The 24,211-nt window shown below is 39.9% G+C and overlaps 1 protein-coding gene across 24 annotated transcripts in view; it reads left to right on the plus strand.

The window, feature by feature from the left end:
- The window catches only part of KLHL32 (kelch like family member 32), a 228,515-nt gene that overhangs the window by 149,364 nt on the left and 54,940 nt on the right, over positions 1-24,211 (plus strand). For 21 of the 24 annotated variants that reach the window (XM_021073289.1, XM_021073272.1, XM_021073224.1 and 18 more), the window contains one exon: positions 5,547-5,762. The exons of 2 other annotated variants lie outside the window; for them this stretch is intronic. In XM_021073289.1, coding sequence (XP_020928948.1) covers positions 5,547-5,762 — 216 coding nt within the window. The remainder of the gene's footprint in view (positions 1-5,546; positions 5,763-24,211) is intronic. One more of the 24 variants, XM_021073284.1, reaches the window with a different exon arrangement.

Genomic DNA, 24,211 nt, shown 5'->3' on the forward strand with positions numbered 1-24,211 from the left:
TGGGTTCATTCATTCAGCAAGTGTGGCTTGAGTCCCTACCACATGCCTGGCACCGTTTGGGGGCATTAGGGATACAGTAGTCAGTAAAACAGGTCCTTTCTCCCAGAGAACTTTCTTAATAGGGGCTGGGGAAAGGGGGCAACTATGTCATGAATAAGTAGCCATGTAAATGCAGAAGATGATTATAGACAGTGATGATTGCTAGAGGCAAATAAAATGGAGCAATGTGATAGAGGGGGGTTGGGAGGGGAAGGGGGACATGCTAATGAAAACACGATCCTCATCCATAGGAATTTTGCAAATGCTGCTTCCTCTGGAATATTCTCCCTCAATCCCATCACCAACCATCATGTTTTAAATTATAAGTTTTATTATTATTCATATCCGGTGAAGCCAACTGATCAGGAGACAACTGCCATTGAAAAGAGCTCTGTTACTGACAGTTCCCAAGAAAAGGGGGCATGGCCTAGCACACAGAGCCACAGAGGGAAGCACCAGAGTTGGTCAGGAGGTAGAAGAAGTGAGGGAAGAGAGCGGGCAAGAGCAGAAGTAGTCCTATGATGGCTCGTTTGAATAGTTTAAGCATGCTCTGGGGGATATAGGCCATCTTTAGTTGTCCAGTACTTGGCCCTGGGATTATTAGGGCACAGGAACATTGACACCTGGAGTGTAGGAGCTAGCTAGTTTGCATATGAAAGATGCATTCCTGGGTGAGTTGTTTTTCTAGCTCTAAAAAAAAAAATTGGCTAGTCCTGGAAGGAGCAGTCTTTCCTCAGTCAATGAGGCCCCAGATGCCAGAGCACCATAAAGTCAGAGTATATAGTTAATATGCATCCCTACCCTACCCTTTGCTAAGTCAATATCTGCTCTTCCCTCAGTTATCAGCTCTATGTGGCTTCTCTAGGAAGCCTTTGCTGACTTTCCACCCTTCTGGGCATTCATAGCTCTATATTCTACCCTTTGTAACCTTTACCTCAATTATATTTTTCCATTTATTTATAATATTGTTTGATTAATGGCTCACTCTTCCAATGGACTATACACTCCATGAGGCCTAGGACCTGTCTCTTTTTCCTTGTCATTGTTGTGCTTATGCCTGGCGCGTGATGTGAATGTGTAGGTCCTTGGAATGGCAGAAGCCAGGCAAGGGTGGGCGGGTCTGTTATACTGCAGAGCAAGGTCAGCAGGTCTGGGTCATGGAAGGCTATGGGCTATTACTGAGTTTGGACTCCTTCCATTAAGCAAATGGGTACCTATGAATGGGTTTTACATAGATGACCAGTATAGTCAGATTCTTGTGAAAAGATAGGATTGAGAGTTTAATACTGGAGGCAAGAATTGTAGTTCAGGACCCTGTTGTGGGAAGTCTGGATAGGGAATGACAAACAGAATAAGAAATGCCAAGGAAGAAGAGCAAACAGGACTTAGGTGACCAGTGGGCTATGAGGGAAGAGTATGGGCCACCTTTTAGGATCCTGCTATGGGGACAGGATGTGGTCATTCTCTAAGAAAGGGGATATAGGAGAAGATGCAAGTTTGCAAAAAGTAAGTCCAGTGTGGGCTAGGAATATCCAAGAGAAGATGCCCTCTTATCAGCATTTGGGGAAAAGAATTCAGAGCTTAGGGAAGGGAGTTGGGCTTGAAATATAGATATGGGAGACATTAATATATAATCAGTGTATAATTCAATTGTATGGTTTTTACATTGGCTATCCGCCTTTTCCTTAACCTAATGGTGCATCTTATTTAAGACTTTGATAGCTAAAGTGACCACATTCTTCACTTTGACCTCCTTGCATCAGGGTTTATGGATGGCAAACAGTGATGCTCATATGCTTGATTGTTCCTTACCTGCCAAGTCTACTTTCTTGACTTGGTGCCGAGCTCTGTAATAAGTGTTTTTCATTCATTATTTCCATGATAACCACATAAACTGGGTGAACTCTTTATTTTGTAATGGGGAAATAACAGAATTTCAGTGACTGACCCAAGGTCATAGCCAACAGTAAGTATTAGGACTGGGTTTGAACCAGGTCTGCCTGATTCTATAGTCTTTGCTCTTCTCCACCTACCTGGATTGCCTCCAAGTGCCTATGGCTGCTGCTGGTTTATTCTGCTCCTGAATTCAATTATTATTCTTTCTCTTTCTTTGATATATAAAAGCCTTATTTTTTAAAAAGTCTAGAAATATTTATAAAAACATTAATAGTGATTATCTCTGCATGGTGAAATATGAATGATTTTTGTTTTCTTTTCCATACTTTGTACTTCCTGAATTTTATGAACATTTGTTTCTTTTTATAACCAGAAACATAATGGTGCTATTTCCATAACAGTGATGATTTTTTTCTTCCATGAAGAGTATTATAGGTGGGCATTTAATGCAGTTTAATCATTGCTTCCCGCCTCCCTCCTGTCACGTTAATAGGAATCCTTAAAAGCAGCATTATGGGTGATTATTTTGCTTGAACGTGGTCTTAGCCAAAAGGAAAAGAAATGATGATTTTGCTTAAGATTCACATAAGCATGTTGGCACCAATAGGAGGAATGTATCAAGGTTTCAATGAAGGGTTTCTTTTTTTCCTCAATGCCCCACATTATACAGTGTAACTACTGAGGTGCTAAGTATATGGGGCAAGGGGGAGAGAAATCTTTGACATACATGGAAAGCACTGGAGATGTGGGGAAATTATGTTTTTAAGCAGAAGAGAAATGAAAAGGTAAAGTTAGCAAAATTTTTTTTTTTTTTTGTCTTTTTTTAGTGCCTCACCTCGACATATGGAGGTTCCCAGGCTAGTGGTCGAATTGAAGCTGTAGCCACAGGCCTATGGCACAGCCACAGCAATGTGGGATCCAAGCTGCATAGATTTGTTTCCACTGAGGCACCATGGGAACTCCCAGGGAGCAGACTTTTAACTACTGTTTCTCTCGTACACAAATATGTATCAGTTTAGTCCCCCTTTGCTGTTCACTTAGCCAGTGACACTTGTCCTTTTAGTCTTTATAGTTCTCCACTAATTTGAAAGGCTTTGTTAATTTGAAAGGATTGGATTTGGGGGTTATCTAAAATTTTACCCTTAGGAAACAAAATATTTCAGGACTCTGGAAGCAAGCGTTAAATAATTACATTCAAAAGGAACACAGCAGAAAGGAAACACACTTTTAAAATTCCCATATTAAGTTAAATTAATTCTCCGGTTCACCCGCTTTTCAACTGGCTTACTTTTATGTTGCAAGCTTCCAATCAGAAGAAACTCACTATCTCAATGTAAAGATAAGGATACTTACTAAAGAATATTTGACTGCTGCTGCATAATCCAGTCCCAAACTCAGTCATATACACCTTTCTCACAGAACAAGTGGGAAGAAAACACCATTCCTGAGCTGTACCCATCCACCTGTTATTTTGCAGAGCTTGGTTGTTATGGCCTCTGTTCAGGCTCATTTTTCTGGGTGGTGCCACCGGGCATTGCAGCAGGACCTTGAGCCAAGGCTTGAGCTTCCTTACCTGAAAGGTGCTGACACTGTGCTCCCACCCCAATCACACTTCTGGGAGACTCTACAGTGACTCACTGGGATGCTGAAGTCATATCCAGGGCCCTGAAACAGTTCAACTTGCTTCATAGATGCACTGACCAGAAATAACTTATTTATCCCGAGGAGATATTCCTAAAGTTTGCTGTGGAAGCTCCACGTGCAAAGGTTATACTTTCTTTTCTCCCACAGTAGAATTTACGAATCCTAAAGAGCAAGATTTGGAGAATAAGTTTAAACATAACTTGAAAAAAATTGGAGATGGAGTCAAAATCTTCAGTATTCCTTTGATAAAATCTGCTGAATGGGAAGCCAGGATGTTTTTATTGAATGGCTGTGAATGGGCCCTTAGATACTTAAGTTGTAATGGATTTTAGTGGGCAACTGTGGTAAACTTCATTTTAAAGATAAACATTTATTCCTTTTCAATTGTGTTGGCAAATAGAGCTATTAAGAGCCAGGCTCTTATGGCTGATTCCTGAAGTCCTGTAGCTTGACTCCTGTTAGGAATGTAATTAAAGTGTCATCTCCCACTGAAAGAAATTGAATCTAGAATTTAAAAAAAATGAATCAGGAAGCTGTGGTGATGATGCAGCTGTTACTCTGAGATCTGTTTTTATACGTTCTTTATTATACATTTCATTATTTAGAACAGCATTGTACAAGAGAAACATCATGGAATCCATGTATGTTAATTTTAAATTTTCTAGTAAAAAGTACACAGAAGCAGGTGGAATTAATTATGATACAGTTAACTAACTATATCCAGAATAATACCATTTCCAACACATAATCAATTTAAAAATTATTTATGAAACATTTTACATTTTATTTTTCTTACTCCTTGCTTTTGGTATATATTTAACCCTTATAGCACATCTCATATCACACTAGCCAGATTTCAAATGCTCAATAGCTACATGTCAGACAGGGCAGATTCAGCCCATATTCCTTTAAGCTTTCAAATATTAGAGAAACAAATACTTGACATAGAATATAACTATTTTAGAAAGAGTTCTTAATACTGTTATATTACTAGAAAATGGGATAAATATGTTGAAAATACTTAAATAGATCAATAGAATAAAATAGCTCTCTAATGGTATTCTGCATTCCTTAAGTTATGGGAAAATATTGCTCACCTAATAATAATAAATTACAAGTTGAAAATGAGGGGAAACTAGGACCCAGCCCACTCAGTCTACTGGAAAGAGGTGAGTTTTCTATTAACAAACCTGCATGCCCACTATGGTTCTAGTAGGAGTTACAAGGCAACATTTTTCCAGATGTCCTGGCTCCCTGGGGGCCTTATTTTATGCCCTGGCTATGAGTTTGAGAACTTGTAGGGATAGGTAAAAGAAGCATTGCTATAGAAACTCTTTGAAGATTGTTGTTGATTGAATTTTGAGGCTAACAGAAAGCAAAGAACAATTATAAATCATCCATCTCAGGTGACTTTGATGTAGATAGAATTATTCAGGATGGGAATCTTTTCTGTGAGATTTCTTCATTTCTTGAGACTTTGCATATAAAAATCTGTTTTGGTTTTTTAAGTCAGGTTAGGTAGTTTTTACTCAAAGTTGCCCTGAATTTGAAGTTTTGGAAAGAGGTTAGTCTGTCTTCATATAGTCTGTTATCTAATCAGGGCTCCCACTCTGCCCCACATTATCTTTAGGAGAAGAAACTTACCTCCTGAGAACTGTAAAATATGGCAAAGGTAGAAAAACTGCTTTCCTAGCCAGTTAAACCAGAAACCCCATTCAATCCCTTTAAGATGTCTTTAAGTATATGGGTTTCAAGAGGGGGAAAGTTAAATTCCACAACAGCAGTTCTCTGCCCAGAGCCTTACCATTGAGGATCTTGTTGACATTGTCAACCAGAGTGCAGGTCCTTTTCTCCCACTCCTGTTGGGCAGACTTTAGGGAGTCAATCTGAATTTCTTGCTTGCTCTTTCTTGGATTGATTTCTAAGAGATCTTTTTTTCCATTTTTTTTTTTTTTTTTGGCACCCAGGAATTAAATAGCTTTAATTACTTGGATCTGTACAGACTTGCTGACCTCTTTAACCTCACTTTGTTGGAGAAGGCAGTGATCGATTTCTTAGTGAAACATCTCTCTGAACTCCTGAAGAGTCGCCCGGAAGACATTCTAACGCTCCCTTATTGTCTGCTTCAGGAGGTCCTGAAAAGCGACCGTCTGACCTCCTTGAGTGAAGAGCAGATCTGGCAGGTAAGGGCGCTCTGCATGGGTCCTCTTTTGGCGTGAAGACATAGCATGATTAAAAGTTAAGGGGTTGAGGGACAATGACAGCTATTTCATCTGGTTTGGTCCACACTGGTGTTGAAGTCTTAGAAGTCGCGCTCCTTGATGGGCAAGTAATTGGAGAACATCAGCCCTTGAGGCTTGAGGCCTCGGGCTGCTCAGCTTAACTCAGGGAACCACAGGTGAGAGTCCTCAGACCTTCACCTGGCTTCCCAGAACCTAAGTTGCTTCCATCAGAAAGAGCCAAGGGTTTTTATTCCCCTGACAAACATAGTTTCTAAACTGAATATAAGAAAAATGGATTGTAGAAGGATAGTTATGCGTATTTAAGACCAATGGAATCAGAATAAATTCTGGGCTTTCCTCTAAACAATTCAGAAACCTTTCTTTGTTGCAGTGGAGAGCAGCTGGGGCCTTAAATGAGACGAAGCTCCCCTTGCTCTGCAGTGGAAAAATCTCCCTCCTTAGTTCATTCTGCATTCATGGCCATTTTCCTCAGCCCTGCCTTTTTGCCTGACATAGCATTCTTTTCAAATATTCTTTGTCTGGGGGACTGGAGGATGTTTTGTATTTTCAAGTTGCTTATTCAATTTAAATCCATTTCTGCTCATCCTCAGTGACTATCCTTGAACAATCCACATAGTGTCTTTGGGAAACAGAGTCCATTTACCCCCACTTTTTCTGTCTCACTCTCTGAAGCACTGGCTAACCCTGCTGTTACTTCTAGGGTGCCATACCTTCAAGATTTCATGATCAGGAGTTCCCGTCGTGGTGCAGCGGTTAACGAGTCCAACTAGGAACCATGAGGTTGCGGGTTCGATCCCTGCCCCTGCTCAGTGGGTTAACGATCCGGCATTGCCGTGAGCTGTGGTGTAGGTTGCAGACGCGGCTCGGATCCCGCGTTGCTGTGGCTCTGGCGTAGGCCAGTGGCTACAACTCCGATTAGACCCCTAGCCTGGGAACCTCCATATGCCACGGGAGTGGCCCCAAAAAATAGCAAAAAAAAAAAAAAAAGATTTCATGATCATTTGAAAAATATTTATATGCAGAATACAGGGGGAAATAGGAAACCTTCTATTAGCTGATGAGGCAATGAATACTTTGTATCTTGTCACGTGATGTTCAAAGTCTACTTTAATTCTGGCCGAAACAGAGTCAAAGGTAGCTGTTAATTATCCAGCATCTAATTCTACTGATTAATGATTTTCCTGATGCCTTTCTCCCTTATTTCTTTCTTTATCTTACTTTAATTAGCAACTTCCCTCTTCATTGTTGCTTCCACCAGTGAGGATGATAAGAGCTGTGGTGCACTGAGGGCCTTCCAGGCTCTTTGCGTCTCATTAACTTATCATCACAGCAGGCCTGAAAGATGGCTGTTATCATTCCATCCTCCAGACAAGCAAAATGAGGCTTCAGTGTCTTGCCTCAGGGTTACGAGCAGAGCCAGTCCTCAAATCCACGTATGCTGACACCTGCCGACGCCTCTCCAGTATTCCACACTGTCTTGACAAGAAAATACAAGCCATGAATTATTTTCCACTTCTTAGGTATTTCTGATAATGTTTGTTCAGGCAGACATCATAAATATTGGGGAGGATGATTTTTTTTTTATACGAATTCTGATTATCTGTGAAAAACACAAATCATCAGAATTACTCTGGTCAATTCAAAGTGGGGAGTTGCCAATTTTTCTTACTTAGAAAAGGAAGACTTGCAATAATTAGAATGAATTCTGCATTTATTTCTAACCAAATTTGAGATCTGAGCCAACCATCCTTGTGGCTTCTGTCTCTTTTTGTGGCTTCTGTCTCTTATTGAAGGCACTGCCAGATATCAACATGGTAATGTGCAGATGTCTGAGTGTCCAAAAAATTCCATACTATCCACATAAGAGTTATCATAATGACCTCTGTAAAGGCTACTAATATTATAATGTAGAATTTCAAAAGCTGCTTTCCACTGCAGGCAATATTTTTTTATGCCTGGTCCTCAAGAAAGAATTAAAATACTCATATAAATATTATCAATTTAGGCATTCAGTAGGCAATAAGAAACTGTTTTTGCTTTATCTTAGTAAATAAGTAATTCCCTCATACTCAACCCAATAGAGAAAAATCTAATCAGTCCAGTTATATTGCCTCAAGTATCGTTAAGTTCATCATTTTTGCTGAGGTTATACTAGAAATGCAATATACCATGGAAGAATCTAATATTCAGCCCAGGGTGAAGATTGGGTATGCCAGAGGATTAGTGTCAGGGTGCTTTATAGAAGTGAAACTTGATGGACAGGCTGGAGACAGATCTACAGAATCTCATTAAATTGCTGAATTGTTCATTACGGGACGTTCTCACTGTAATAAAGTGCTCATTGACTTTGACAAATCCCTATCCTGTGTCTTAAAGAAGAACAGCGAAGCAAGGGGTGTTGGGGAGGAAAAAAGGAAATTGGCACAAAGTAGGACAAGTAATAGAAAAGCAGAGGGAGGCGTAGTGCTGTTTGATTAATATGTGCGACTGGTAATTTGTGAGAACTCAGTAAACACACACACACACACGCACATCTACACATGTGGCTCTTCCACTGTCTAACCTGGAATATTCACTTTATTTAGCAAGAAGCCTAATTTTTATTATTCATCAAACTTTACCCAGTTTGGCTCTAAAGATGTGTCATAAGAACCATTAACCATTAAGTTGTGCTCACTAAAGAAACTCTTTTTTTTTTTTTCTCACTTTTTCCTGTTCCTTATCCAGTCCCTTTCTTGCTAAAATGTGCCGCAGCCGTAATGACCATCCTGTGGATCTGGACACCTGTGAAATCCCCCAGAATTATGCTTTATGTCTTCTCTCTGTCTTTTTTTTTTATCTGATCTTTTAAAACTTTTAAGTCTCCTCACTCACAGAAGGCTTCTTCATCCCCCCTAGACAATTCTTTCTGCCTTGCATAGCCTGAAACTACTCAGTCTGTTAACTTCACTTTATATTCACAGGCAATATAGAGACTGCACCATATACACACTTTGGATTTACAAGGACAGAGAAATCCCCTCAAAAAAAAATCTTTTTAAAAGTATTCAGCTCAACAGTTTGGTCTTAGGGTTCAAGGCCAGCAATTTCTCAGGTTCCAGATGAAAGACACCAAATTGGTTATTGGGCTCAAAGAAAGAAGAGACTAAAAATGAGCAAATCAGCTGAAAAGGATACACGGGGCATGAGGTCACTCACATCCGTGACCTGGCAAATCTCCACTGGTTTTATTTTGCTTTCGGGTTTTAGCTTTAACTTAGGGCTTTGTTTCAACAGGGCCCTGTTAAATTTCTCCTGTTAGATTCAACATATAATTTTAGACTACGAGCAGGGAGTGCTGCTCTAAAACCTTAGAGGAAATAATGAAACAGTTCCATACCACTTCCACATTTTGGGCCTGTTTTCATTTGATAGGAAGCTCTGGCTAATCTTTTTTTTTTTTCCTCAGGAAAGTGCACTCTCTGCCTTTTGTATGTCCGATTCTCTTTTCTGAGAATGAGGAGATTACTTTCCGTGAGAGTATAGTTTATGGACAAACCTGAATGTAATGTAAATTCTTATATTTGGTAGCATAGGAATAAGGTGTGGCTCTCTGTCCTTCATTATTTATTAAGCCCAAAATTAAATGCCCCAAACTATGGAATGGAAGGCAGAGTACAGGTTAGCTACCTCCATTTCCCTCTTCCAGGCCCCACCTCAATTGGGAAGGATCCTTCTGAATTTTAAACCATCAATCCAGCTCTCTGGGTTATTATTTCATCTCTGAAGTAGCAGAAACAAGGATATTTAAAAATGGATAGTTTATAGAAATACAAATGAGTGTTTCTTGAGCACCTGTAATGTGCTCAGCACAATGTTAGAACCTAGGTCCCAGGGTAAAAAGCTTTATAAAAATGTTTAATTATTGGGTTAGAGATTTTTAGTTTAGTGTCATCTCTGTGAAGCTTTATTTACCTTGAACTATTAATTTATTAACTGGTTCCTACTTTTCGTGAAGAGGGCTCATCTTACTATTTTATAAAGATAGTACATCTGACAGTGGTTTTCTTCCTTCATTAACCTCGGGTGGAGGGCTGCTTCTTATATTTGAGTCTAACTTTTCCTGGACTTTGGTGGAAATAGGACCAAACAATTCATTGGTCATATCACTGATGTCAGACAAGGTCAGACCTTTAGCAGGGAAAATCTCCTGTATCCCACTCCTGTCCCATTTTAGTTTGGCAAAGAGGGACCATGTTACCTGGTTTGGGGTGGGGGTGAGGGTGGGTGACCATGTTTACATTTGTCTTTGATTATACACCCCCAAAGGCAGAGGCAGTGCCTGCAGGGTTTGTGTTGAGTGCTACTGTGGTATTCTCTTACACTCTGTAAATAATAAATAAAAACAGTAATGTATGGTTTTCATATTAAAATGTACTGAATGGATAATTAGACATCCTACTATTCCTACATAAGGCTGGATTTAGTCTAGGAAAATTGGTATACAAAATGAGTTTGACCTTTTAAAACTGCATTTTTCCTTGTATTTTTGTTGGAAATGTGCTTCTGTAGTCACACTGTTAACAACACATTCACTTTATATCCCTAGAGATGTAGCTTGCATATTGTTTAGAGCAGTCAGCATCCTCAGACGCAGTGATTTTTTTTTTTTTTTGACAAGCCCCTCCTGAGCTTTTATCTACTCTGCAAACCACCCACTTTAGGGTTTGATTTAGACATTTTCCTCAAAAGGAGTCCCAGAAAGTGAACCAAACAAAAAGCTACTATCCCTTTATAGATGGAAAATAGAGGACACCAGTGACGTCCTCAGCTCTCATCTTTTATCTCTTAGATGATAAACTGTCTCAAATGCACCTCTAGGCAGGGTGAAGCAGGACTTCAAACAGTAGTATGCATCCACTAATGCTATCATCATACTTCACATTAGAATATCACATCACAGTTTCCAGGATGCTTCTGTGTTTTGCACTGCTTTGCTCTCCTGGGGAACAAATGGGGAAACTGAGGTAACAAAGCTAGAAATCAAATTCATGTCTTCTAATTCTTGGGGTTTTTTTTCCCCTACTTTGGTCCACAACTTCTACATTCATAATAGACGTGCAAAAGTACTTGGGCATGGTGGACCAGAGGTGCATCAGATTAATCCTGTGACTTTAAAAAAAAATTAGGAAGGGCTTGGCCATTCTTGTTCTCTGGTGAAGTGACTGTAGATTAAAGGGATAACAGCCAACTCTGCCTCCCTTCATGCCTGTGTCTCTAACTCTCTGCTCCAGGTGCTTAATTCGATCTTTCATTCATTTCAAATTGTCATTGAGCGCCTCTTCTGCCCGGTCACGTGCTATCAAGCACCACTGCTGCCTGCTGTGTGATGGGTTCTGGGCAGTTGATAATAGAAAGAGCTGATGTGGCCCTGCTTTCCTGGATCTTACAGAGTCTGACATGGAGCTTTATACTTGATGTTCTTCCCCTCTGTGGCCTGATTCTTTCCCAGTGGGGACTGACCCATGCCAAGTAGAGTAGTGATTTCCTTGCTAATTTTGGGCATGTCGAAATGATATGAGTAGATTGGAAAATGAAATCCTTTTGTTTGGACATCTCAGTACCACCCGGTGTCCCTTTGCCTTTTCGTCAGAGCCTTATCCACTGTTAACTCTTGTTCATTGTACGTACCCTCTAATCAGCTTTGCAAACCTCTTTCAATCCCTGTGGTACCAGTCCACACCTCAAAGAAACTGGACCGTGGGTGATCATTTAATCCAAAAACTCTGTAGGTAGTATCCTCATTCTTAACCCTAGGACCTTGGTAACTAGAAATGGAGTAAAATACTGTGGCCTGGGAACTCTCATCGCCCCCACTAAAATTGCAGTCTTTCATTATATCCCCTCCCTTCCTCAATTCAAGTTCATATATGCCAGGGTCATTACCATGTTTTTCAGAGAGCATCTTCATGGTATCTCTCTCTCTCTCTTTTTTTTTTTTTTTTTTTACTTATCATTCCTTAAACTATTTAAATGTGTACCATTTCTCAATTTTCTTCCCAAAACCTCTGGCAGTCCCTCCCAGTTACCTTCAGTCTTTTCTATAGATGTGCTGAGAACATTGCCATTTCCTCTTTACTGGATGTTAGGGAAGAGAACAAAATAGTGGTTCCTTCATATCCCCAGTAGTGCTGTGCCCAGAGGATGTTTGATCCTCCGAGGGCCCCCAGCTGGACACTGAGCAATTCTGCTATTTATGGTGTTTGAAGCTGCCAGAGTGTGTATTAGTCGTTTGTCCTGATCTGTGATCTCCCTGAGGACTCATACCTGAGGAGCTTGACCAGCAGCCCTGCTGTTTGTCTGGACCACGTACCTTTGTGAGATGCATGACACATTCATTTCAGAGGGACTTTGGGGCAGCTAATCCTCGGTGCTACAGCTCCACGTTGTCAAGTAGCTATGAGGGGCAGTGATTATCAGAAATTATAGGAGACCTAACTTGTATTCATGTGCTGCCGTTCCCATGAGTTAATAGTTGTTTTTTCTCCCCCACCCCTTTTTTTTCTAAATGAGCACAACAGAACAAGGTGATTTATGAGATATGACATATTTATGTTCTCTGCTTCTAATTTTCATTGTGATTCATGTTGTTTCCAGACTGATATTTTTGTTGTTGCTGCTGTGAGAAGGAAAAAGATGACTGGAGAATATTACTTATGCATTGGTAGCCTGCAGTAATATTGCTGCTACCTGGTTATCAGGGATTTAAAAATAAAACCTAACTATATGCTAAACATGAGGTGGAAACCCCGAGGCTAGGCAAAGAAGTTCATCAATAATAATAACAGCAATAATAATTTTTACAATCCTTAGAGAGCTTTATACTTTTAAAGCATTTTTACACACAAAATTTCATCCAAGTCTCTCATCAGCCTTGTTAAGGTTGATAAGGCAAGTATTCCCCAAATTCTAACAAGTGAGGAAATGGAAGCTCACGGAGGTTAAGTGGTTGACTCCTTTTACAGTATCGGTTTCCCTGCCTCACTGTATTCTCTCAGATACTTCCAAATCTCTTAAGAAAACAGAAACTCAAAATATCTGATGCATCTTCTCAAAAGTCAAAGCAGTTGTATTACTCTGTAATGAGTGAGCCAGCAGTATATGTTTCCTAATAAATTACCAATTTTCACCTTCACCTGTTGTGAAGCTTTGTGGGAAGTTGCAAAAATGACTCTAATAAAAGTCATACAAGAAAGTGTTGCTGAGGGTCTTTATCAGAGCCTAGAAAATTGAGGCTCTAGATGGTTTGATGAGAAGGAGTTGAATGGAGAATTCTGGTAGACTCTAGGGAACTCCTTGTCATTCCTTCAAGGTACAAAGTGATGAAGTTTCAAGCAGACAGAGAAGGCCCATAAGGGAGGATCACTTTAAAATCTGACCAAGAGATTTAAATCAGTATGGAAAAGAACCTAGAGCATGGTTATTTCTGCTGCAGCTCTACATACTGCATGTGGGACGTCTGCAGGCTGTTGTTAGAGTGTAGATGGAACAAATGGAAATGATTAATCGTGATATCTGCATTTTATACTCAAATATTAAAATTAAGAAATTTATGCAGCAAAATTGACAGTTGAGTGATAGTCTAGATAGGGGGGTTTAAGAGAAAGGGAAAAATGTTAATTTATTGATTCTGATAAATGTTAGTCTCTTTAAAACCGAGGTGATCCTGGGCCCCATATCCTGTATCATCAGGCAGATTCTCTAGGAATCCTTATCAGGCCAATTGAGTGCCCACTGGCTATGCCAGTTGGCCATGTCAGACCATAGAGGTTGCCCATTCAGAGCATTCTAGAGAAGAGGATCTAAACTTAGCTGTGGAGTGGCCCAGAGGTCTAGACGTGTCTATAATCCAAAGAGTTGTCTGAGGAAGCCTTGGGATTTATTGTTGAATAATGACATACTTACACACTGCTTCTCCTACCCCTGCCTCCAGAACTTCTGCTCCACGTGAAAATAAGAACATCTTTCAGCTTGACACACCTGAAGGAGAAGCGTGGCCATTCTAAGATAGTAATTGTCGGTGGCCTTCAGAGATAAAGATCGTTCTCAGACTTCTGTGTCCACAATACGGAGTAATGCTTTCTCTGTGGCGAGGTTCTACTCCTTAGTCTAACCACCTCTTCATTACTTGGGGTGGCACCTTGGAGGAATGAAAACAGGTTTCCATATTCTGGTAGCCAAAGCATAATTGGGAAGAAAAATTCTCTTAGGAAAAAAACAAAAAAAACAAAAAAAACTTCATGGGCTCAAAAGATAAATAGCAGAGATTTTTGCACTGTTTTCCTTTGTCTTTAGGAAGTATTACAAGTCTGTTTCCATAAGTGGCACAAATACTACTTTTGCTTTAGGAACAGAAGCTGAAAAGAGGCAGGCCAGCCAGAGGGTGAATGCACATATCTTCTCTATGTGTGTTCTTGTTGATGACAAATGCCCACACACCACCTCCTCTGGCCGCACAAGGAAATCAGGTAATTGAAGGGAGTGATGGATGGTGCGCTAAAGTTTAAACGTTTTAAGAGGACCCGTCTTATTAACACTTTAAAACAAGTGAGCATAATATCATTAATTTTGATTAATTCATTTGCTCTTAATATAGCTTTTAATTTGTAATTCTCTGTGAATTACAATGTAATTTGGCATTAATTATACTAAATTGACTATAAGTCAGCCAATCACAATGGGAAATTACTCACAGCTGAAAGTAAAACTAAAATTCTCCATCCAGAAAGGACGGCGCTTAGATAAGAGGCAAATAGACTTTAGGCATCCTTCTCTTTGGCTGTGAGAATGACTTTGAACCTGCCAAGGACTATAAGTGATTTTCTTTTTAAAAAATCTTTATTTTTGTAACTTTTGTTTATTTGCTTGTTTATGCCTGCACTTGTACCATATGGAAGTTCCTGGGCCAGGGATTGAATCTGAGCCACAGCTGTGGCATAGGTCCTTTTACCCCCTGCACTGGGCTGGGGATGGAACCTGCACCTCTGCAGCAACCCGGGCCACTGCAATGGAATTATTAACCCACTGTGCCATGGTGGAAACTTCTTTTTTCTTTTTTTTATGGTGGAGGTGGTTTCTTATTCTGCCCATTGATGGGACTGTAACCTGTGAGTGAAGCCCCAGACAAAGAATGAATAATAAAGTAAACAAAGGGGTTGATTCTTCAGGTTTTCCAGGTCCCCTGAAGAATCTTTCTGCTTTTTTCCATCTCTTGTCCTATATAGGCCACATAGAAGCCTGTGTAGTCCTTTAGAATGATGAATTCCACACCCATTGGATTCTAGGGGGCTAGAATAGGCACTGACCCAGGTTGATCTGCTTTTCGTCCTCATGTTGAACCAGTTAGGAAATCTCCTTTTAAGTCCCATGTGCTGTCGGTATTCCAAACCACTCCTATTTAACCAATACCAAAACTGCCTTCCGGGCATAAGGAAGTTGTGCCTTAAAAAGCCATGCCACTCTGAGAGAAGAACGAAGCCCTCAGGAGATAATGGAACTGGGTCACCGAGAAAGCTGGAGGTACCTGTGTGCGGGAGGAGTAAGGTGACTGTTGAAGAATTGGTCACTTGGGACAAGTGATGGGAGAACAAGGATGAATTTGGAACAATACTTGTGTTTGAACCATTCTCTTGATATCTTCCTTTGAGAATTGTCTCCTTAAAAAAAAAAACAAAACCAAAATGAAAACGTTGAAATGCTGCAAAAAGTCCTAGGACAGATTTAGCAATATCCTGCTTAAAGTATATTTACATGTAGGTAGAACTATGGGAATGTTGTATATTCTTGGTACTTTGTGGAAAGCAATTAACTCATGAAATGAAGTCTAGCTATGAGGGAACAAATTTTGCTAAATACTGCATGGAAAATTCCAAAGTGTCTTTAATAATTCTTTTTACTTTGTTGATTATATACCCTTATCATAGCATTCCAACTCGGACTCTAGCAAATAGAGTGGCCCAAGTTTTATGTAAAAATTTTGAGTAGGAAGTTAAAAACTACTCTGTTCCTCATCTCTTATACACACGCAGTTGGGGTATGATACCATACACACACTTGCAGGTACACACACATATCACATGTTGCATGCATATTAATTTTTGCAGCTAAAAGACTTTTGTTTTGTAGTACTGACCTGAGTCATAATACTCTCATGATTGGATGGTTAATTCCTAAGATTAAAGAAGAACAAAAGTTAGAAGCTTATTATTACTATTTTTTTTAACAGCCACACCTACAGCATGTGGAAGTTCCCAGGCTAGGGATTGAATCTGAGCTTCAGCTGCGACCTGCGCATTTGTGGCAACGCCAAATCCTTTAACCCACTGCGCTGGGGTCAAACCTACACCTCCCAGCGATGTGAGGCACCGCAGTTATATTCTTAACTCACTGTGTCACAGGGGAACTCTGTTAGCAGCTTATTTTCACTACTCCAAGTGGATATTCCATTCATGATAAATTTTTTTTTTTTTTTTTGTCTTTTTGTCTTTTGTCTTTTTTTGTTGTTGTTGTTGTTGCTATTTCTTGGGCCGCTCCCGCGGCATATGGAGGTTCCCAGGCTAGGGGTCGAATTGGAGCTGTAGCCACCGGCCTACGCCAGAGCCACAGCATCGCGGGATCCGAGCCGCGTCTGCAACCTACACCACAGCTCACGGCAACGCCGGATCGTTAACCCACTGAGCAAGGGCAGGGACCGAACCCGCAACCTCATGGTTCCTAGTCGGATTCGTTAACCACTGCGCCACGACGGGAACTCCCATGATAAATTTTTAAATGATATTCACATCTATAGTCTGTATAGCTTCTATGTAAATGCATCTGTATATTATCTCAATTTTCTCCCAATCCCTTTTATTCCAAATTTAGCCTGGTCTATCACAGAATTTTCTATCCCCTTTCTCCCAGTATTCTTTTTGATATCAGCATAGGGTTGGTGGATTCTAGTCTTTCCTACCTCTGTGGTTCCCAGTGCAGCTTCATGTTCTTAACCCCAAACCGCCCCTATTTGATCCAGGTCCTCTGATGGATGAGCTCCTTTGAGCTCAATGGGATGTTCTTCGAGAACAGTAAGGATGTGGGGCAGAGCAACTGGTGCTGAAGTAAACAACTGAGGGGTTGAGAGAAAACATTTACAGGGTATTTCTGCCCTCGGTTTTATCTGTTCATCATTTAGAATGCCAGCAGAATAAATGGGTCTGTTAATCAAACAGCACTGAGAGGTTAGATCATTGGAAGCCTTTTTAGTCGTTTTGTGCTTTTCAAGAGTGAATTTGCTAGAATTATGCTGAATACCCACTTAAAGCCTCAGCTGATAACCCTACCTGTGTTTTATAACTCTGCACTGTCAGAACTCATAACAAGTCAAACATTCTTTCAGTGGTGCTCATAAGGGAGGAAAAAAAAACCCCACAAATTTAAGAGTAATTTCAGATTGTAAATGAAAAGGAGAGGCACGACTGTTCATTTGCACCAATCATGCCTTCCTTTCATCTGCTCTGATTAGGCCTGGTGCGGTTTCATCAGACCCCTCCATCACCGAGCTGTCACTCCAGCCGTCTGTTGATTGAAAACAATCAAGGCTCTGATGGCACAATTATTCTGACCCTTTAACTAGAGGCTGCTGTGATAATGAAAGGTTGATTATGATAGTTTGTGCCTCTTTCAGTTTGCCAAGAAGGTTAATTTGGGCATCAGACGGATGTTTAATGGGCGCTTGCTGGCTACACTGAGGTAAATGAGAACGTGCAGACTTGGATATTGCACGGATATAGTTTGGCTGTCAATCATTGTCATTTGGAGTTTGTGCCTCACACTCTAGAAATCACATTTTATTTTTTCCTTGGGATTTAATTTATTCTGTGCCCTGAGGAAGTTCTTTCACTCAGTGACCTTCACAGCAGCTTTCTCTGCCTTTTTTTTTTCTTTTTTCAAATGGAGCTCAAAGGCACAACACATCTAGAAGAGCATTTTTCTTTCATTTTCACTTAAAAATGGAAACTTTAAAAATCCATCCTTATCACTGCCTTCCAATAGAGCAAATGTTTCCATTCCGGTTGTGCAGGGAGTTTGGGGAGGGGGGCAGGCGGTATAAATGACAGGGCTACTTTGGCCAGTTTGCTAATGCAGCAGCTCCCACAGTTGCTCTGCACTGTTTCTTACACCAACCAGCAAAGCTAGTAAATTCAAAATGAGCACATATATGGAACCGAAGGCCCTATTCTCCTTATGTTTCTCTCACCAGCATGTCTCACAACAGTTTGATGAATTCTTGTTTCCAAAGGCGTCATCTGACTCCTTTTCCCTTCTTGGGAGGCTTGGGTGGGGGGAGGGAACCAGGGAGACAGATATTTGTCTGCAAAGTATGAAGGTTATTAAAAGTTGCAAATTTCAATCTGTATAATCCCAGCACCTAATCTTGTTGCTTTTTGAAGCATAGGGTAGAAAAGATGCAGGCACCTAATAGTGCTGGTGTTTACAGTGTGCAGCTCATTACAATCCTCTTTTATGCGCACCTGTAAAATAGAAAAATAAAGGAAAAGAAAAAGTAAAGGAAATCCTTTCTTTCTGTCTTTAAGCTGTGCATAGTGGTCCCATAGATTAGGCACCTGAGAGCCGGAATCATTGTTCTGCTCTTTCATTTGTGTTGTCTTTGGATTCTCCCCCCACCACCAGTGAACATTCAGCAGCATATTTCTACCTAGCCTTGACATTTTTTCTCACATGTCAATTGTAAAACAATTAAGTCTATAGATGTTAAAGTGACAGCATCGTAATGATTATAATTTTACTTCAAGTGTTCTATTTTCACATTATTTATTTCTTGCTTTAAAAAAAAGCTATTCATTTTTGAATGGTGAAGAGAGTCATTAAGCAGTAATTCAGTCTCACGTGAAGAGGCTCAAAAAAATGAATTAAGTCATTGAATCCAGTTACTGTTTTAATGCAGCCCTTATTTAAGCAACAGTGCTGTTTAAAATATTTCAAAAGCTATGAGAATAGGATTGTGCATATATATGGTCTTCACTGCACTAGACCTCGAATGATTATTTTTGTTTAGCTCTCTGGACAGCGTGGATAAAATAGGCCTCAGGGATGCTCAGTGAAATGACTGATTAGTTATGCCTTGTTTTTGTTTCAGCAACGGGGAGTAAAAAGGTAATTAGGGGGGGAAATGTATCAGTCCAATCAATCAAGAGAGGTTTTTTTTTTTTTTTTGTATTTAAAAAGGTAGTGTGACTCATTGTCACAGTGGTATCTATATTTCATTTTTAGATTCACTGTGTTTGCAAATTCATGAGACTTAAAGAATTTCTTCTTAAAGGAAATATAACTCATTATTTCAAATTGTTTTTGGTCCAAGCCTGACTGAGTTTCCACCTTCCCCCAGCTGTTGTACCTTTCACCTTTACCTGTGGAAAACTAACATTCAAAATAAAGGACCTTTCCTGTCTTCATAAGCCCTCCATCCCCCGCCCAACTCTGTGCTCTCTCGCTGACTCAGTTCATCAAGACTGCATCCTTTCAGCAGGGATGTGCCCCTTAGAAGGTCCCCAAAGCCTCACACTTCGTTTCCTAAGCTGGGCTGGCATTTCTTCTGGTCCTTGGACCCAGTTTCTCTTTCCTTTTAATCCTTCCATCACCTTCAAGATTTCTCTTGCTCTTCAAACACATTGTTCCTCCTAAGCTTTTAAAGATGCCTTGGATCTATGATTTCTCCAGACTGCAGTCTCATATTTCCCATTTTCTCTCCTTCAGCAAATACGTGGGGGTTTCCTTCTAGGTGCCTGGACCTGGGGCTGAAACATGATCCTTGTCTCAGTGATAGCCTATGGAACAGCTGCTACCTTCTACTCCTCCCTTCACCCACAACAGCCCCCTCTGCCCTTGCAAGTCTTTTGAGATTGTCAAACCACTGGTTCTCCTCTACTGGGCCCATCTTGCCACATACCCATTTTCCATATCTGACTATTCCAGATTGGCTCTCTAAGCCACTTCCCCTACTCAGAAACACTTGTGATAATTGTGCTGAAAAGAGTGTATCTTCTTGGGCAGAAATATCACTGTGTATTATGCTCAAAGATGCTTCATAGTGCAAGTAGAGGATTTGATGTTGCCCACTTGTTTATACTGAGATGAAGCTAGAGAAGGCAGTGTGAAGTATTCTATTCAGACATCATTAGCCAGGCTGAAGTTCATGTTGTAAGGGTGGTCAGTGGTCAGCATGGCATTTGTGTGTGTTCTCTGCAATTCATTGAAAATGTAGGCCCTGGAGCCTTGGCCCTGGCCCCAGCCCACTGCCCCCACCCCTAGCTAGCAGAGTCAGCCCCTGACCATGGCTAGGCATGTGCTTCAGCTGGTGGGTTCCCCACTCGAACCACTGTGGTCTGTGACTCTAAATTCATGCTTACAGTGGCCTTTGAGGGTTCTTTTCTTTTTCTTTGGAGGCTGCCAACATTAACCTTTAAATGCAGCTTTAGTACTTCCTGGACATCTACATTCATCACAGTACCACATGTTTGAGGGATATGACTATCTCTGTATCCATGACCTGGGGCAGCTGCTTGAGGCTGTGAGCTCCTTTTGGTCATTTAAGGTTTCATTTCAGGTATGTGCCAGTGAACCTGTAATTGGTTCATTATTATTGAGTCAGTTCATAAAGAAATATTCAAAGGTTTGATGCTCTCAGGATGCTCCAGGGCATGTTTACAAATTAAACAGCTTTTTTTTAAAAAAACAAAACAAAACAAAACATAAAATGTATAAACGTACTAGCAACATTTAAAAAAACCCATGAGGAAAATGACAACATAAAACGATGATTTTTGGCTTGTGTTGGAAAATCTGTCTGCAATAAAACTTCCAAAAGTGAAAGATTTTTCTTCCCCTAATTCCATGCTCCCTGAGTATGTTTTACAGGAGTGCATTAAGACACTTGAGGTCAAGAGTAGGGCTTTAGTCTTATGGTAGAGCTTGGAAGTGAATGGCAAGTAAGGCTGTGTATATGTAACAATGAGAATCTTCTTTCTCACTCAGTAAGTTCCTGGCCCATTGTGGACACTCAATAAGAAATTGAGGATTGGATAAATGAAAAAAACTAAAAGAAAAGATTCATGATTATAGTATTTACCCCAGAGCAACAAAACAAGAAGAAAGTAGTTAATCATTATTTTAGTTTTCTCAAACCAGATAGCTTAGTTTATATGTATTTTTCTTTGCTATGAAGTTAACTGAGTTGAGATTTGAGAGGACTCCTGGATGTGAGCCCAAGTATTTTAATGGGAGACTCAAGCCAAGTAAAGAAGGTGATTATATGCTGAGTGTTATGCAGAGACAAATAGATTTAGGTCTCTTTTTCATTCATTCATTCATTCATCTTTCATTTATTCACACTTCTCTGACTTTGAATTTGACAAAGCCACATACCTTTAACTACAGGGTTAGAGTTGCTGAATTTGTTGTTGTGGAAATAGGCTCATTGCAAGGGCTAGGTGTAATCTGCAACAGATTATCTGCTATGCTTTTATTATCATTTTACAACATGTGAAGAATTGAATACTGTGTAGCAAGTTCCTTATCAACTACAGAGATCTCTCAAATTTTATGTCACTATTGCACAATATTGTGTTATATAAGAATCATCTGAATGTATGTGCTGGCTTTATCCTGAATCCAGAGGATGATTGATTTGAGCATAAGCTTCATATGTTGGTGGTTCATTGCCATCATATTAATTCTATTTATTGTCTACATGTCATAGTTTACCAAGTACTTTAACATGTTATCTCATTCAGTCCTGTGTAGAGCCTGTGATAAATGTAACATCCTCATTGTTTCATATTGAAACTGAGCCTCTGTATGTTTTTTATAAATGCTCAAATACATTAAGTTGCAGAAGCAGGTCTTTTGACATCAAGTCTTGTCCCCTTTTTATTGTGTCACGTTCACCTCTGTGTACCAATTAGTGTTAGAAAAAAAATCCGCATATCCCTGCCTTTTCAGTCGACTTATCCTGATACTGCATCCTCATTGCATGTAATAGCTGGGAAATAATGTGAAATGGTGTGACCCATGAAAGATCACGCCTAGTCCCTGTTGCCAGTGGGATACTGCAGGATTTTCTTCTGTTTACCAAGTTGTTTTTCTCTTATTTTCCAGTATTGTTCTGACAATATTAGCTTAATACCTCAGTGACCACATGCAGTGTGCTTTTTTTATCCAGAAGGACATCATGTATAAATATGCATCACTAGTATCTTACTTATAAGTCTCATGTCATCAGTTCAGCATCAAGTGATACTCTGAAGCCATCAATGATTAGATGGATGAGTATTAATTACCTTTTGGCTCAGAGATTATTATTAGACCATTGGTGGCAAATACAGGAAGTTATTGTTCCTGTATTTTGCTCAAGTGTGAGAAAACCAAGAGTGGGTTCCATTTTCCCCCACAGCGTAGGTGATGTTGGTTGTCTTTATTGTCCTGTGGGACAGTCTTCCCATTTACAAAGCTTTATATATACTAGATATGGGGATGGGATGGTATATTTAAATATAGTCCTGAGGTAAAAATTTTATGTGAAGAGTTTACTAAATATTTTCATTGCTAAATGAAACCTCATCCCAGGGTACTAAATAAGGATGACCTTGAAGCAGTCACCTTACAAATCTGAAATGTGTGTTATTTGGCTAAGATTATTTTTTGGGCTTTGTAAAAACTTTTTATTTAAAAATAATTGTAGTTTTGAATGCAGTTGTAAGGAATAATACAGAGAGATTCGTGTGCCCTTAACCTTTACCCAGTTTCCTTCAGTGGTAACATTTTGCAAAACCATAGAACAGTGCTACAGGCAGGACCTTAACACTGACACAGAATGTTTCCATCACCATAAAGATCCTTTATGTTGCCCTTTTCCACTTCCCTCTCATCTCATGCCCCTCTCCTGTGTCCTTAATTTCTGGCAACCACTAATCTAGTCTCCCTTTCTATAATTTTGCCTTTTCAAGAATGTTACATAAATGGAATCATGTGTTACCTAACCTTTTGGGACTGACTTTTTTTTTTTTTTTTGCTGTGCATAATTCTCTTGGATATTGATCTAGATTGCATGTATCAATAGTTTGTTCCTTCTTATTGCTACGTAGTATTCTGTGGTACCCCAGTTGATCTAACCATTTACCCACCTCTTGAAGGACTTCTGGGTTTTTCCCAGTTTGGGGCTATTATAAATGAAGCTGCTATGAACATTCATGGCTGGGATTATTTTATTTTTATGTGGCCTGTGTGTGCACATTTTCACATGCCACACGTGTATATTTTTGATGAATTCAGAATTACAAACAAAAAAAATCACTTCGTTTTTCTAAAAAGAGACTTATATAAACTATGTTATGGAAATGTGTGGCTTGGCTATGAGACAGTGATTAATTGCGATGGCCTCTCCCACCTATAGGAATTTTGGAGGATTCTACTTTAAAATATTACATTTTGGTGGATCCATAAATGGCATATATACCCTAGTGGTAGAAGAGATGCTCTCATCAATGCACTCATTTTATAGATGAGAAGCTAAATGACTGGTCCAGTGTTGGCCATGTATTCATGCTGTTTTTTGTATTGACTTTTCAAAGATCAGTTCAAACTGGTAGCCAGTTCTCGAAAGTGAAAACGATATCGAAGTATACTAACCTTCATCTCTTTTCCTATCTTTGTTTTTCTCTTCATCTTTATACACAATTTACTTTTTAAAAAATTGCCTTGTGTTATGGAGTTCCCGTCGTGATGCAGTGGTTAACGAATCTGACTAGGAACCATGAGGTTGCGGGTTCGGTCCCTGCCCTTGCTCAGTGGGTTAAGGATCCGGCGTTGCCGTGAGCTGTGGTGTAGGTTGCAGACGCGGCTTGGATCCTGCATTGCTGTGGCTCTGGCGTAGGCCAGTGGCTACAGATTCAATTAGACCCCTAGCCTGGGAACCTCCATGTGCCGCGGAAGCAGCCCAAGAAATAGCAAAAAAAAAAAAAAAAAAAAAAAAAAAAATTGCCTTGTGTTATAACACTGAACCAAAGGGCAACTCAGGTTACTTATATGTGCCCTCCCAAACACCTGGAACTTAAACACCAGTTTTCTTTGTGATTTTTCCAGTCCTGTGTGTTTATCACTATTTATGGGAAAGACACCCTTGGTTGCCAGGGCTTTTGCTTTTGATGCTTGGCAGTATATATATATTTTAAGAAATACGATATTAAAGGGGATTATCAGGCACAATTATTTTTTGTTCTTTCAATTTTTTATTCCAAAATTATTTCAAATTTGGAGTTCCCATCATGGCGCAGCAGAAACGAATCCAACTAGGAACC

Source organism: Sus scrofa, chromosome 1, assembly GCF_000003025.6.
Source record: "Sus scrofa isolate TJ Tabasco breed Duroc chromosome 1, Sscrofa11.1, whole genome shotgun sequence".
Classification (NCBI taxonomy): Eukaryota; Metazoa; Chordata; class Mammalia; order Artiodactyla; family Suidae; genus Sus; species Sus scrofa.